General features: G+C 37.3%; 2 protein-coding genes across 5 annotated transcripts in view; one reads left to right on the forward strand and one right to left on the reverse strand.

The window, feature by feature from the left end:
* Positions 1-16,719, reverse strand: part of LOC110833970 (tudor and KH domain-containing protein homolog) — a 106,832-nt gene that overhangs the window by 12,193 nt on the left and 77,920 nt on the right. Inside the window, exons 1-6 of one of the 4 annotated variants that reach the window (XM_087350362.1) lie at positions 5,991-6,123; positions 5,027-5,167; positions 4,134-4,302; positions 2,525-2,655; positions 1,516-1,627; positions 868-1,049 (exon numbers count right to left, since the gene is read on the reverse strand). In XM_087350362.1, the coding sequence (XP_087206488.1) occupies positions 868-1,049; positions 1,516-1,627; positions 2,525-2,655; positions 4,134-4,302; positions 5,027-5,116 (684 nt within the window). In that variant the 5' untranslated portion in view covers positions 5,117-5,167; positions 5,991-6,123. Of the gene's footprint in view, positions 1-867; positions 1,050-1,515; positions 1,628-2,524; positions 2,656-4,133; positions 4,303-5,026; positions 5,168-5,894; positions 6,124-16,719 lie in introns of those variants that run through there. The other 3 variants (XM_022072628.2, XM_022072627.2, XM_087350361.1) reach the window with 3 other exon arrangements.
* LOC110833971 (sialin) overlaps positions 13,088-16,719 on the forward strand; it is a 29,436-nt gene continuing 25,804 nt past the window's right edge. Inside the window, exon 1 of the mRNA XM_022072630.1 lies at positions 13,088-13,242. The gene's annotated coding sequence lies outside the window, so the exon portion shown is untranslated. The remainder of the gene's footprint in view (positions 13,243-16,719) is intronic.

The following is a 16,719-nucleotide window of genomic DNA, read 5'->3' on the forward strand; positions in this document are numbered from 1 at the left end:
CAAACTAGAGAATCAGTATACTAATTCCATGACATAGGATATTCCTTGAAAAGTATATTTCATTGAAATCAGAGATGGTAAGTTTGAAAATAGTACTTCAGTCTTTTCATCTGACATGAAATGGCTCCTACCTTGATGGTTACCATAGAAGATGCCACCATGTCTCACAAATCAGGTTAAATGTTTTGACACAAAAGTTTAAAGACCCATAAACTTTACCCGCAGTCTCATCTTCATCTCCCAACCAAGCCACGGCAGTATAATCATTTATATATATGGATAAAATGGCACTACAAGAATTTAAGTTAACCAGTTACATTTAACGTATCAAAAATAATTTGCACCACCATTTTTATCTTCCTTGAAAAAATTTTCAAAGCTCTATCACAAAACAAAACTTTAGAATACTAAAATAGAAGGCGCCATTCCAAGACTCATATAATATATATGGCAGGCATCCGTTATTTGTGATGTAGCAAGGACTGTCACACACTGACAGCTATATTAATCAGCATCAGTCAGTCTTCAATACTCAATCCATACATTAGTAAGGCTTACACAACCTAAAACAAGTTTCTCTTAGTGGAATGAAAATGCTTCACTTTAATAAATTTTACTGTGTTTTTAAAAATGGATGACAAAGGGTCCAAGCATAAGATTTTGCACACATAAGCTAAAGGTTTAGTTTCTAAGGTGTTTAATTCTTACTTACTTGTGGGCACAGTGAAAGGAATGACTTGCCGACAAATACCTTTAGGCCATTTACAGAAATAAGATCCTGCAGTGTGCCAGCTCGAACAGGGCAAAAGGATTTAACGGGGTTCTGTCGTCTCCTGGACACTAGGGTTTTAACATGACCCAACTCACCTCTACTGCCTCAGCTGACATGAGGTACTGCAGACCAGTCCTCTTACGGGGAGATCTTTTCTCTAGACTCTCATAAATTTTTTCTCTCATCTCAATGTCCTCTATCACCTTCTCTTCAATCAGTGACTTTGCCAGTGCGATCTGTTCGGTCGTTCCCTTGATTATGATTCTCCGAGTTCCAACTATCAAAACAGAGAGAAGAAAAGTGAACACAGCATAGACTTTGCATATATATTTACCACCAAAAACATCCATAAGTAATGTTCTAAATCTACATTTATTTGCCTTTTACCCAAAATATTTTATCCATCTAACACTTTCAAGGGTGCACATTACATTACATCTCTAATTCAAGATCACTAATCATGAGTACATCTTTATCAACTGTTTTACATAAGCAGATCGAAGCAATTGGTCTTCTGTGTGGCAAGAACATCTGAAAGCTATCCTCATACAGGCTCTGCAGACACGCACAAAATAGCGTATTTTCCTTACAAGGTTTAAACTTATGAGATTTCCACTCAACCTTATTAAGGTGTAGTTAAATTTTACATGGCTTATATTTAGGGTCTAGGGGCAGTGCAACAAAGTCTCCAAGTTGGTAACAGAGACATTCTAACTGCATTTGTACACTAAAGCTTTGCTTACTCATCTCTCTGGCACTGGTACTGCTTCCCTCCAATATGATATTTGCGTTTGAAGCTCGAGAAATGTTTCGGATGCTATCCCCATTCCTACCAATTATTCTGCCACATACATGCTGTAACATAAAGGTAAAGTTACTCCTCCATCTCAGCACAACATTCTGAAGGCATGGGGGTAAAACTGTATGCATTTTAGTCTTAACAGTAATGGAGAAAGAGAAATTCCACCCCTGCTGGGAATCGAACCATGGTATTCGGCCGACAGCCAGTCACTTTACTAACATCTATCCTGGCTAACCATTTTATGAAAAAGTCATTTTAATCAAATTTATGCAATGCAATGGATTAAGATAATAATGGCATTCAGTATTCAAATTTATAATTAGGTAAATATCTTTAGAAGTGATCTGCAGTATCCCCAAATTCCTCGCAATGCATTTCAGGTCAGTACAGAGTATATTTTATATCACAGGTCAATCTCTGAAGTCTAGTAGTAATGGGGGGGGGGGGGGGGGGGAAAGAGAGAAACAAGAGCAGTATTTCTCTCCTTAACCAAGTTTTTTGTCTCATGCACTTGTCTGGAGTAAATTTATTTTTGGACACATTACTGAGAAGCTATGAAGCACGATGAACACAAACAGATCTAGAAATCTGGTTCTAGTGTACAAGAAGGTACCAATTTGCCATCATATTACATAATATATGCAACACACACTATTATATGATTAAGATAACTGTAATTTAGTTCAATCTCAAAAACATAGAAAGTGTAGCATGCGCTGTTGTGTATTTAATATGTGAAATATCTGTCAAGGCAGTCTCTTCTTAGGAACGTGTGCTAAACAGGATAATTTACGGTGGTTCAGTTCACACAACAGTCCATTCTTAAGACCAGACATGTCCTTGCAAATTTACAAGTATGTCTGAAATAATGGAGGAATGAAAATGTTGGAAATGTTATACGTGTTTGACTACACACACAATTTGCATTTAGGATTCATTTTATTACATACCTGTGGTACAAACATCTCATGGGTTTCAATCAAAGGCTGGTTAAATATGATATCATGAATAAGGGATTCTGCAAGTTGTGCACCTTCGGGAGTGCCTTGAATGACACAGACTCGATGTTGATCAGTTTCCACTAAGAAAGAAAATAACATAAATTTCACACAGAAAACAGAAAGTAAGGTCAGACTGCACTGCATAATTTCTATTAAAAACTACTCATCATACAAAAATATAAAATTTTGATGTCATGAAGATCTAAAACTTCTATATGGAATGTTTTTCTAACACAGAAATAAGTTAATATGAAGATAATTTAAAAAGTATCCACACTTTCATTCCTGTCTGCAGAAGGCACAAGACAGTCTAATAATAACTGGCAGTACTGATCCCTGTAAATTGATGTGTAGATACACTGCCCAAAATGACCTTGAATGCAGTGAAGCAGAGAAAATGACTATGCCATTTTCAATTTGCAACAAAGAAGAACAGAGGGTTACGGAGTGGCTGAAGTTCACACAAATTTATATGCATAACATGGGAACAATGCATTACCTCGACAGAGTGTGTACATGTGTGTATGCAGTAGTAGCGCAAACCCTCTCCTGCTGCCAAAAAACTCACGTCTCAGCCATCAGTTGGGAAGTCAATGCTGACATTGTTCTGGGACTCTCAAGGTCATGTTCTCGAAAATTATCAGGTATGCGGAACCACAGTAACAAGTGTGAGGTACTCCAACATGTTACAAAATGGACTGAGGTCAGCCATTCACACAAAAAATGAGTAAAAGCTATATCAAATCTCTCACTAGTTACTGATTTGGTTGAAGAAAATTATTGAGTAATGTGTGAACCCCCCACTTAATGGTACCTGCACCTTGTCGTGGTGGTGGGGCTTGAGTACCTCAGTGGCGGTAGCATAGCTACTGGTAGGGCCTCCCTAGCCAGATTGGTCGAGGGGGAGAGGTTGGACTAAGACAGGTCCTCCAGGTTGGAAGTTGGTAGCAAGGCTAACAACCCTGCACCGTAAAAAGGAAGATGTTTCGAAACCTCAATCAAAGCCTCGGACAGACGGACTCCGAATGGAAAAGGAGAATCGAGGAGGCCATGGACCGAATACGGACCAGAGAGCCACAGAAGAAGAAAAATGTGTGAACCTCAAAGTTAGTACCATTCTAATCAATTATTATGAAGTTTCAATAAAACTGTTCTCATTTATAACCCTACGGCCTGTGAGTTGATAAGAATTGAGAAATGTGACACCTAGGAGCATTACAAAATGTCTGTGAAGCTTAAAACTATGTAAGGTAAAGACCGATCAGTATCATAATGAGTAATGATACTGATGACATTAGTCTGATTCAGTAATCTGTATTCTATTCATATTTCCCAGCATAATGCAAAAATCAGAACATATTTCACCTCCTTCAATACATATTCAATCCAAATATGCTCACATAACTAAATCCAAAGATCATATCCCTTCTTGAAAAGATAATATAGTCTCTCAGTTAGTCTCCACCTTTTAAAGGAATCTGAAAGAGCCTACCACACCCTATTCCTTTAAGATCCATTTAAGTATTATTCTGCCATATGGGCCTACATTAAAGCTTACATTCAACTTTAAAAATTATTTTTGTGTCAGTTTTCTCTTGAATGTCCTTAATACTGCTTCCACCTCGGCCGATTACAACACCAACACATTCCTTTGGAATCTTCACTACAATACGTGCAGGTCGTGAAGTTTTGACCCTCTGAAAATGCACATCCAAATCTTCTTCATCCTGAGGGCAGAAATATTATCTACATCACTCAAATGTATCCTCTTCAACTGTCACCAAAAGTAATGTGCATTAGCATATATATATACTCTAGTAATTTATGTATGATTTTTGGTTTTAGCTTCATTACATCATTTTGAATTTCAGCACAAAATGATTATACATCTCATCTCTCTTCTGTTAATAGATACTACTCTTCTATTTGGCTCTGTGCCCTTTACATTCAACTTCATGTGCAACAATTCTTCTTGACAAACATTTCTTAAATTCTTCTCCTTTATAATTTTTTGCCTGAGCTAAACTTTCATACCACTTTTTTCTAGGGGGAGAAGGGAGGCAGCATTTGTTCCTCGATGTTATTATTTTCCTCTTTCCTTAAGTTTATTTACTCTTCTTAACTTTAACAAAAAGAATATTTAAACCCTTTAAAGTCCAGTGGCAACCTGCTTTAATAATCAATAACTATGCACTTTGCCCATGTTTCTCAGAGTAAACATCAATTATTTCTTTAACCAAATGATCTTTCTAAGGAAGAGGCATTATGTTTTCTTTGCAGTAAGGACTAAATTATTAAATATTTGTCAGACAAGCTTTGGCTTCAAAAGATTAAGCATTGAACTCTGATCAGTGGCATAAAAACATGTAATGAGAAAAATATTTGGCTTCATTATTATTAAACTGTCACTATTCAACCAGGCTTTAAGTACTTACGGACTACTACTCTTACCTTTCTGAAAAGTAAGTACAGCAGGTAAGCAGCTGATATCCCTGTTACAGTCAAGCCAATTAAAATTGGAAGAGAATACCTTGCATTCATCTTCAGTGACTTCAGTGTAAGCAATTACAGTGTGGAACATCACTTTGTCACCTAAATCAAGAATAGAAGCATTCTACTTTAAACACAATAATTATTGGTAATCTCATGAAAATGAGTGACACGTGATAATTAGTGGTACTTCCATTTGAGTATACTGAGGTATGTATGGAATGTAAACAAATTGTTCTATTCTTTTCTGTTCAGCATATGTGCTGGACAATCCAAGCAAATGATATGGAACATGTAAATAATATGAACACCAACACCTTGCAGTATTCCTTACAGTAAATCTTCTCTCCTTGGTTGTTATTTGTTTGGTCATTTATGTAAAGGGTACGTTTGAAGGTTATTTCGATACCTTTAATTATCCATTATTTTTAAATCCTTTTCAGTTTGTTAGTAGGAAAGCTTTCTTCAAAAATTCTTGGGCAGATATTTGGAAACGTAGCAAACTTTAAATCAACATCATGACTGTTGATACTGATTCACAGTTTTCATTTCTTAGATGAACTGTACATTAATTTGTAGTAAGATAATTTATTAGCCTAGTTTGTTTCCTGCAATCGTCATTACTGACAACTGGTAATATGATATTTATCACTATTAATTGAGATCATAGTCAGTCCATTTATCACTGTTTATTAATTTATTTTCTGTACATCGTTTCAAAGACTTGTACTTTTATCAAATCTTAAGACATGTTTCAGTTACGTCTGATTCTGCCCTATGTAACCACTCATTAATAGGTTATTATACACTTCATACTTCAAAACCTTACCCTACTACTAGGTATTTCCTATAGTGTGGGATATACAATATACCACTAGTTAAGACACATACAGGCTTTCACATATAATGAAATATTTGATTCAACTTTTATGTAAACATAATTATGCCATGCCGGTTTCTAAACAAATATTTAACTTCTACGAGCTTCGGTTTACCACCAACTAGCAACCCGCTTTCTTGCTTTGTACCACGATTATTACCAACCCAACCATTCCTGTTACCAACTGAATTCGCAATGTTGAAAATCCAGTCTACCAACGAAACAGGTATTTCTCTCCCTGCATGTAGAAACTGTGTTAAATGATAAGTTAAGAACTCAGATGTAATTAAATATTTAACATGAAAACAAACATTTTCTCATTGTTTGTAATTAAACTGTTTCTAATAATAGAGTCCAAAAACTGTATTTAATTATCTACGATGAGGGAAATGTTATTAGGTCAATGTATAACCTAATCTAAATTTGCTAATGATAACTGGATGAACAACCCAGCACATTGCTGTACAAAATTACATCACAAAGCAGGAAAAAGGGAGAAGGATATATAGAAGCAATATACCGATCATTGCCAGCTAATTTCTACAAAATTCAATATGTTTTATTCCAACGACGTGCAAACGTCGGGGAAATTTTGTACCGATTGAGGGTAATTCAGTCATCACGTTTGAAGCGCATTCTGCAGTAAGCAATATGCGTATGTGTCTTAAATTAGGAGATGACACCAAGTGTGCGTAGGCGTAGAGCGGAGTATGGGTATACCTGAACATCCCTCCAAGCAACCAACTAAGAGTACATTTTACTAGATGCAGGAGACTAGATGGTAAAACTAACTTAACTTTCAATACTAATCATAACAACTGATGTAGCTGCCAACGTTTTGGAGAAAAGCTTGGACTAGCCTTGGACACTAAATTCAGCAGAGCAGATCCTACAAGAATTGCACGGCTGAAACAAAACATATTTAGCAAACCGTCTTCCAAACAGAAAGAAGGTTTTTCTCGGATTGTACGTACAAAGCGCAATATATACCAAACATCATCAGCACGTGTAACTGGATTGTTTTGGTGCAATGACAGGATTTTATTTGCAATCCATTATTATAAAATCTATACATGTTCGATGAACTAGTTTACAATACCATGGGATAACAAATAACCTTGCCGGCTCTTATCACTCAATCGCTCTCAGCTGACAACACAATTGAAATAACCATACTACCTGACAGGCCGGTTTAGAAGTTAATATTATACTAGCCACTGCACTATAAAATTGAAAAGTGTAGTATATGACATGTCAGATGCGAATTTCAAAGTTTCGAGCCTACGCCAGGTTTGTAATTTTTATAGCAACACATGCAGTTCTGATGGAGAAATAAAAATGAAATGAAAAATAAAAACTTTTGTTGTCACTTTTCAAGCAATCGATAAGAAGATGGACGACAACATTAAGATTTATTTTCGGGATATTGATTAGGAGTGGAAAGTGGCTAGAACTGGTTCGGATGAGATGGCCTTTGGTACTAGCCATGCTGAATCTTCGACTTCCCAATAAACGAAAACTGAATCTTGGGACGTGGAAGGGTGGACGAAATGGCCGATCACTTAAAAAAAATTCACATGTATGAGGCTGCCGTGTCGGCGTTACAAAGTGCAAGACCTTCACGGCAATTACGAGTTTTAAAAGAAAAAGAAACATACCGTAAAATTTATCAAGTACTGTGGCCCTTCCATACCAAAGCTCATGAAACGCTTTATATCTGTGTTTAAATCTGTTGTCTGATGCGAGCAATTGTTGTCACTCTACAAGGTAATTTTTCTTACGTTACGATAACATACAGTTAGGCAACCTGTTGTAACATGTCAAATTAATTGACACCGCCTTGCAAATATCTTATCAGGCAAAATGGCAAATGTGTATATGTGACAGGGGAGTTCATGGCCCGAAAACGGGGCGAAGCACCATAGATGATGATATTTATGGCAAGGCTCTCTGTGAATTCCTGTAGAAGGCACTCCTGTACGGATGTTTCAAATCACAAGCGTTTATGATAGCTGAATTATCCATAACAGAAAACGTAACGTTACGCCATCTTCACGCCAATAATTGCAATAAATGGAACCCATCTTTCGTAAATGTTACATAACTGAGTTGTTTAATGAGTTGCTTAAACAATTGAGCAACGAACAAAGTTCACAGGATAATTTACTTAGTCATTTATGTTGAATTTTAACAGTGGCGGCTCGTGAGTCTGAGCAGTGATAGCGCTGCACAAGGGGGAGAAATCAGAATAGTTTTTCAACACATAACAATATATATATATATATATATATATATATATATATATATGTGTGTGTGTGTGTGTGTGTGTGAAAAGTAAATTTACATCAGGAGACAACCCATACGTGCTCGACGATGTGTTAACTATTTGTAATTCCGGAAGAGGTCGGCCATGATTTTTTTACATTAATTTCTTCACTCAAAGACAATTTAGAAAAAGTAATTTGCGGTAAATATGATAAACTTCCTTTGCTCATTATCATTATCAGAACAAAAAATAGTCAGCACAGAATTATAGAACACTAACTAATGTGATATTAATGATTAGCCGTTGACTCCACATAGTTTTCCTATACCGACAATATGTGCAGAAACAGTTTTTATATTCAGGTTAAGAGAGATTAATTTCGTAACAACTAGCAACAATGGTGTTACACATTTATATCTTGATAGAATGTGTCATGACCTTTCAACAAAATTTCTAAACACTTGTCATTCAGTCTTTTGTTATGAATTTCGGTGCTCCGGAAATCTGTTTTAAATGGGAAATTAGCTTCATTTTCGTTAAGTTGGGTCAGGTTAGTTTAGGTTACGTTAAGTTATGATATTGACATCTATTCGCAGGAGGTAATTTGCATTGGCGTGATTGTTTCAATTAAAAGTAATTTTCTCAACAAGGGTTCGCTTATATTTCGCCCTGGGCCTCGCGATTTCTTTACGCCGCCCCTGCTACCAACTTATAAATTCGCAGGACCTTTTGTTGTAAAAAGTGAAACGTTGGACGTACCTAATGGCTCGGCATTCATGCGAATCTTTGTAAAGAAATAGTTTTTAAGGCTTTGAAGTTTGCTAGGAGGAGAAGAAGTGCAAGCAGAGAACACTTGCAAAAGGACACGGGAACAAAGTGAAACATGTTATGAATTTCTTTTACATAATTTCCTTCATGAATACTAGCGTAAGCACATTTCACAGTCGAAGAAACAGAGAGCTGCATTGTAGAGCCACTAACTCCGTTTTCTGTTATTAGATGGCACACTGTCTGTGTTTGTTCGACCTTTGAAATCCCACATAAAAGGCAGTGACTGGCATGATGATGCTTAACAATGACCTTCGCACGTGCGTGACGTACATCCTGTTTTACTGCTTTAAAATTATCTCAGTAGTTTACATAAAAAGTTTGGAGGTTAGGCGACGAGTCAGCCAATCAGATGCAAGCTGATGAACTGACCCCAGACTTGCCTCTTTAAACAACCAATCACAAAACGTACACAACTCATCACGATTTAGGTTGTAAGAATCTACATGGTTGCGAAATACACAAAGGTGCGCAACAAAAATCCATTTGGGCTCGGTACAGGTCTTTCCAAATGTTAAACCACAGGAATCACAGCGCTAAACCATATTCCCTAAAGATCTAGAAGTTTGCGATCATTATTTTGAATTTAAAATTATTCGTTGTCAGGACTTTCTCCATCGTCTGTTCTTTAAAATCACGACGTTTGGGAGGCTCGTTCTGTCTCCGTCCAGTGACAGAGACTAGCTCTATCTAAGGGACCCAACAGAGTAGGTACCTCTCACCTGAAGACGGAGACAGAACCAGCCTCCGAAACGTGGTGATTTTAAAAAACAGACGATGGGAAAAGTCCTGACAACGAATAATTTTAAGTGTAATCTACCGTCGTCAAAACCCTTTGGAATTGAATTATTTTGAATGATACAACGAAAGACACACATAATTTATTTTTCAGAATTTGACTAGAAGAATCAAGTAAAATGTTAGGCCTATATGTATCACAGAACGCCATGGGATTAACGGAAGTCAGTGGGTTAGGAGAGTACCACCACATACATCTGTACATCAATAAAATAATAAATACAAATTCTTAGAAAATTTGGAATTTTTAAGTAACTTCTGAGATTTGAATTGAATTTTTAAGTAACTTCTGAGATTTGAATTTTATTTTTCAGAAGAAGACTCTGTGCCAAGGCACTAATTATGGTGAATTACGTACTGTACAAAAATTGTGGTAACTGAACTGACGATGGCATAACAGTTGTGTGTTGACTTTGTTGAATGTTTTCCAAGGAATGCAATTCAAGGTTAAATGCAAGATTCTACGCAGTCTGCAGCAGCGGCACTCACTTCTTCAGACCGGTCATTGTGCAACAGTAATAAAGAAATTTATTTGCTCACGTGGTCCAGAAATTCTTCGAAAGGCAGCCACCGGTACCTATCCCGAGTCTAATAAATCAAGTTCAAACCCTCGTCTATTTCTTTAACATCCATGTTGAAATCATTCTCTCACCTACGTCTAGCTCTTCCAAAGTGGTCTCTTCCGTTCAGATTTTCTGACCAAAATTTTGTCAAGTCCATCTCAACCCTATTGATACAAATGTCATAATAATACAAGGTACGATTACAAATTATGAAGTTCCTCAGTTTTTACATTTTTGCATCGTCTTTTCGCTTCATCCACCTTAGGTCTAAACGTTCTTCTCAGCACAATCTCTTAAACACGAGCAATCTATGTTCTTCCGTTGATGTGGGTGACTCATACCCACACAAAACACCAGATAAGATAAACAGACATAAATAACGAAACGAGGCTACACATTTAATAAAAAATGGAAGTGAAAAATAAAGAATCAGGTATGAAACAAAGTGGAAAACGAAAAAAGGGAGAAATAAAGCAATGGAAGGTAGAAAAACATTGGGGCAATTTACATCCGGTGTTACTCCATTTATTATTAATGCAATGGGGTGAGACTGTGTTTCTGAGGAACTGGGCCTGAAACGGTTATGTGTGCCTCAGGTAACCTTAACAAATAAAATATTCTTGTACTTACGTGTCACTTCTCACTGGCAAGCAACCATAATAACCCAAATATGGAGTACGCCTGAGCAAGTGAACTGGGTCATCATTTTGAATGATTTTACTATCTAATAGGTGACGTACACAGTTCAAATCTAAACTAGGAAATTAGTTATTATCACAAACTTGCAGATGGAGTTTGGAGCATATTACAAGCTATTGATTTCAATGGGCAGTAATTGAACTGGTCTGTCCAATTGTGAATTAATAATGTAGCAGCATGAATGTAAACTTTAACAAAAACGTGGTTATTGGGCGTTTTTTACGAACCAGTGACATTCACACTACGGCACACCAAAGCTTAAAATTACAGACTCCTTCTAGAGCATTCCGATTGACAGAAACAGAGCGTTTGCGTGCGAATACCAAACGTTGTAGTGTAGTGGTTAATACTTCAGTTTTGTATTTGGCAGAGCCCGTGTTCGAATCTCGGGCCAGCCTGAACGAGATTTTCGTTATTTTTCTCAGTCTCTCCAGGTAAAATCTTGGACAGTAGCATAAAGTACGTTACCACCGCTTCCTTTCATACCTTTCTAAATTCATCAATTGAAAAATCATCTGTAAATAACCCAATAACGTCTGATACGAATTTAATCAACTGATCGAATGAAGAAATTCTATCAGAATTAATTTATGCAACCATTGGTGCCCTCAAGAAAACCAGCAAAAATAATTGCAGTGTAATAAAAGAGAGGTCAATTACTTGTAACTTAAAAACTACGGCTTTGGTATTATTGCAGGTAGGAATGTGAAACACGTTATTCCAGTTCTGTCCATATCCTGCTAATATGCCATTTGCTTTATTTTCCCTTTAGGTTTTCCAAACAGAATGTTAGCCTATACCTTATTAATTTATTTCCTTCGTGCATATCACACGTATCATCCATTTCATCCTTCTACACTCACTGAATCTTAAGAGGCTTCTCAACATATATCATTTTTACAGATGTAGGGGTGTCGGCCCTACGATCCAACCCCCAACCTGGAGGACCAGGGTATTTCTCTTAGTCTGGTCCCTACCCTTGACCTGTCGGGCTTGGGAGGCCCTACCGGTAGCAAAGCTACCGCCGGCATAGCTCTCGGGGTTATCGGGACACACAACCCCCCCCCCCCCCCCACCACGTCAAGGTGGAAATACCTGCGGGGGAGCTTAATATTAGCTAATGATTCCAAATTTTGAATTATGCAGTTTTCTCCATAAATGAGTCATATAGCCTTACTGTACAACAGCAACTTCTAGACCAAGGGTTTTCGAACAGTAGGAGGGTTGTTTAAATGCGAGATAAATAGTGATTGTTTCTCGATGTCTTCCATTACCTGTGTACTCGCCCAAATCTATGTACTGCAGGAATGGAACAATTAAATGCATACACAGAGAGAGAGAGCACTACCAGAAACAGCTTAATATAAGCAGATTTTTTGGCACGCCATTATTAAAACTCTGGATTAAATTTGAATATCTATAGTAAGTTACGGGCGTTTCAGCACACTGCCATCACATACTCTGAAGTGGTGATCTGCGGAGAGATAAAAAAAACTAACGTGGCCCCCAGGTCTTTGAAAGACTGAGATTCCCTGCCGTAGATCACTTCAACCGTGTTATCTGATCAGGAAGCCGTTGATGCTGTTCTATGCTTAAACACTCGTCTGCATTAACCTTGCAGTTAAATAACCCAAAGCTGGGATGTTGCGCCACATTGTCTAGTAGAAGTTTACCGACGTTTCAGAGGTCCTTGCTGCCTCCGTTATCAGAGCCCTGATGATGGATGCATTATCCCGGAAGACTGTCATCTTCATAAACGCCTCCGTGAAAAAAATTAAGATTATTATTTGAGACATGGCGAAGACGGAAATGTAGAACGAAAGAAATAGAGAAGAGATTCAGAAAAACAGAAACCGAGATGGATTGAAAATGTGGAAGCAGTAAAGTACAGTGGAAGAAAGGCAGGAAAAGAAAAGGAGAAATGTCTAGGGAAAGCTGTTACTACTACGTTGGAAAGTGCTAGTGGCACACGGCTTTGGATATTTGCCCAGCATATAAGCCCGCTCTGCGTTGCGTGCAGACTTACGTCAGAAGGTGGCTCTGCCAGTTGAGTGTCTTCGGTTAGTGAGCAGTAGTGGTTCTGACGTCTTGGGTGTCTCACGTAAAAGGACGCGTCGTGCGTAATTCAAGTGCCTTGCTGACGGTAAGTGATAAATCAATCATATCTCAAAGTCGGTTCTGTATTAACACAGGCGGCATAACAAATCCTAATCTCAATCAGCAGTTACATGACGTAAGTGTTGATCACTGCACCGTGTCATCGTCCTATTCCAACTACATTTCGTCCGTTACAGGCGTAAAAAGGCGTATTCCAGTGAATTTCACAAATGCATTCTTTACTGTTCTGTTCTTGATGCTCATTTGTTGCAGATACAAATAATTTGAAGCTAAATTCAAGGCCTATATCACACTGCACAGTCAGAATGTGTTTTCGCCTGAATTTTGTTTAAAATTCAACTTTCAGTTTGTAATAAGATAAAGGCCCTAATTTTACGTAATATGCCAATTCTTTATACCATTAAAAAATTTTTTTATTGAAATCTGATAAGCTGAATTTTGGCTTTGTGTAAAGAGAGGTGACACCGATCGACACGAATGAAAATAAAATTGGTGAGATGTTAGGTTCTCACGGCGGCGATTACGAAGGTCAATGTCTTCTGGGATGTCGCGTCATCTAGACTGGTAGAAATTGACCGACGTTTCTGAGGTACTTACTGCCCCCCACGACGCAACATTCGAGAAGACAGCCATCTCTAAAAATAAAATACATTAGACAACTCTTAATGCAGATCCCTAATTCCAAATTTAGCCAAAATCCGTTCGGTAGTTTTGGATATTAAACATTTGAACATCATTATTATGCGTCCATTATGCGGTGAGTCCGTGTAGGCAAATGAATTATTACATTATGCATAAACAAAATAACAATAGTAGGAACCAATATATCAACCAGGCATTTGAAGACGTCATCTGCTCCAATTCCTGAAACGTCGTGTGCATCAACTATAATTTAGACAATGGACAATATGAAGCATAATTATTTGTCTCGAGATATGTTGCCTTAGAGCAATATACCTTGTAGGCTGGATTATTCGTTTTTTTAGATCAGTATAAACAACATGCCCGTCATATTTTAACAAATAAAGTTAACTGCCCGCGGCTTTCAAAAAACAAGAAGCATGTTGCCATTGGAACATAGAAAGAGGAGAAGGTTTCTTAGGCAGAAACTAGCGTTAGAAAGGCCAAAAATGAATTTATTTGGTTTTCGCTTTCTTTCACATGTTTTCCAATTTTTCATCCAAAATTATCACAGTAATCGACCCTATTCTACGTAACTAATTTACAAAGTGTCGTTAGACAAACCATTAACATCTCGCAACTCTTCCGGATATTTTATGGATTTGCTGGCTAGTGTCCGATTTATCCTATCTTCAGCAGCCTTCAAGCTTGTAATCTTATAATCGTATTATCTGTTTTATCTTCTACCCGTTGATTCGCACATTAACACGTGGGGGCTCTTGTGTGGCATACAGGTTCACTTGAATTAATAAAAAGTGCAAACACCCGGAAGTATATGGTAACGTAATTTTACAGTACGTACGTATGTTCAACATGCAACCAAAATCATAAGTATTAAATCATTTGACGGCGTTTATAACATTAGATACCTGGGAGAAATAACAACAAACATAAATATGGTTCATGATAAAATTAAGAAATAATACTTTCTGGAATTAGTACTTGTTACTATTCAGTTCAGAACTCATCCTGTGTATTTTACAAAAAGCTGAAGATCAGATCATGACAATACGATAATCTTGCCGTCTAAAGTCTTCTGCTTTGACAGAAGAACATTTATCGAAAATGTTTAAAAACTAAGTGTTCAGGAAAATATTTAGACCTAAGAAGGATGAATTAAGCTGACATCTTAGGATATTACATTACAACGAACTTCATGATTTGTGCATGTCACCTAAGAGTTAGGATAGTGGAATACAAGAAATACAGGAGGTTACGATGGATTGTCCATGTAGTTATAAGGAGAACACCAAATAATTGTGTGTGTAAAGAATTGGACGTGGGTCGAGATCATGTTTTCGTATTAGTTCTATTAGACCTTAGGGATTTGTTATCACAACTACTTGCAAGTCGAGTATGTAGTATCTGCACTAAAGCTATCGAAACAGTTCTGCGTATCTTACATTGACAGCAGACTTTTCCTTATGTGCAACCCACAGAGAATGTTGTACCAATTTCGCAACTTGCTGAGTTACGCCCTCTGACCGTCATATTTCTTGGCACCATGTCTGTCGAACACTCACTACGCAAATCAAATAAATGTCAGTTCCCATATGTGAATATTATTCATAGGAGAGAAGAATAAATAAGTGGATAAAATTAGAAAGAAACAACAAACAGGAGAAGATTTAAGGAATTAAGGAAGCGTGAAATAAAGAAAATAAGGAAAGAATAAAAGGGTGAAATAAATGAGGAATAAAGTAAACAAATAAAGAAGAAAGAAAGAACGCTGGAACACTCCTTTCAATTGTTGTTTGACGTCGTGGAATATTCGCCTATCGTACAGCGTTACATTCACAAACGCGCTTGAATGGAAGTTGCGACTTCACGTGTCTCCAGAGCTCTTTGAATGATAGATGGTTGGGGACCAATATCAGCTACCCAAGTTATGTAGTTCAAGGACTGTGTACAGAGAAAACACGCTACAGGTACTATAAAAGCATTCAGTTTGATTGACTGAGGGAAAATGCGATTCATCTTTGTCAGGATAAACGTTCTTTGGATGAGTTTCGTCCTTCAACTTCTCCATGATTTCTGTCCTTTGGCTGAAAACAAGGCGATAAAACTGGCTGAGCAACACAGTATCTTGGCGAGGTCGGAGTTCCTCTGAAGAGATAAGCACAAATGAAAGAGATACGAAAATTTTCCACGATAAAGAGCTTCATAATTTATTCTTATCAAAAAATATTATTAGGGCTATCGAATCAAGGAAAATGAGATGGCCGGTCATGCAGTACCCACGGGAATCATGATATTTAGATGGAAAACATGATGGGAAGAAATGTTTATAATATCTAGGTGTATTGTATTTATTTAGGCTATCTATAATATAAAAAACTTTTATTTATAGATGGATAAATAATATGAAAGCGGTTCTTAAACAGGATTTGAGTATGTCGACTGGACTGAAATTGTTCTGAACATAGTCTGGCCGCGAGAACTTGTGAGCATCAAGTTTCATACAAGATGGGGAATTTCTTAGAGTGGCTGCCAGCTTCTGTTTGCAAAAGTGTGTTCATATAGATGTGAAACATTTTAAGCTATGTACACTGAAGAATCTCCATCATAAGGTCTTCGGCCAACTCCCACTAGACTACGCGGCGCAACATCCCACAAAACAGTATTTTCATGGTTTCACTCAGAATTTCCAAACGAATTCTTTTACAACAGCTCATAGCCTTGTTGCAAGTCTTCGCCTAATTATCATTTTACTCAACCGAGATCCGAACCGAGTCTCCCCTGAATGTGCATGCGCATATCAATGAGCTCCTTGATTGCAGTAAGGGGAGGGGGTGACTGACAGACCTTGTAAAGCTTCAAA

Source organism: Zootermopsis nevadensis, unplaced genomic scaffold (genome assembly GCF_977971745.1).
Source record: "Zootermopsis nevadensis isolate Lab colony 2312 unplaced genomic scaffold, Znev_1.0 Znev_ptg000017l, whole genome shotgun sequence".
NCBI lineage: Eukaryota > Metazoa > Arthropoda > Insecta > Blattodea > Termopsidae > Zootermopsis > Zootermopsis nevadensis.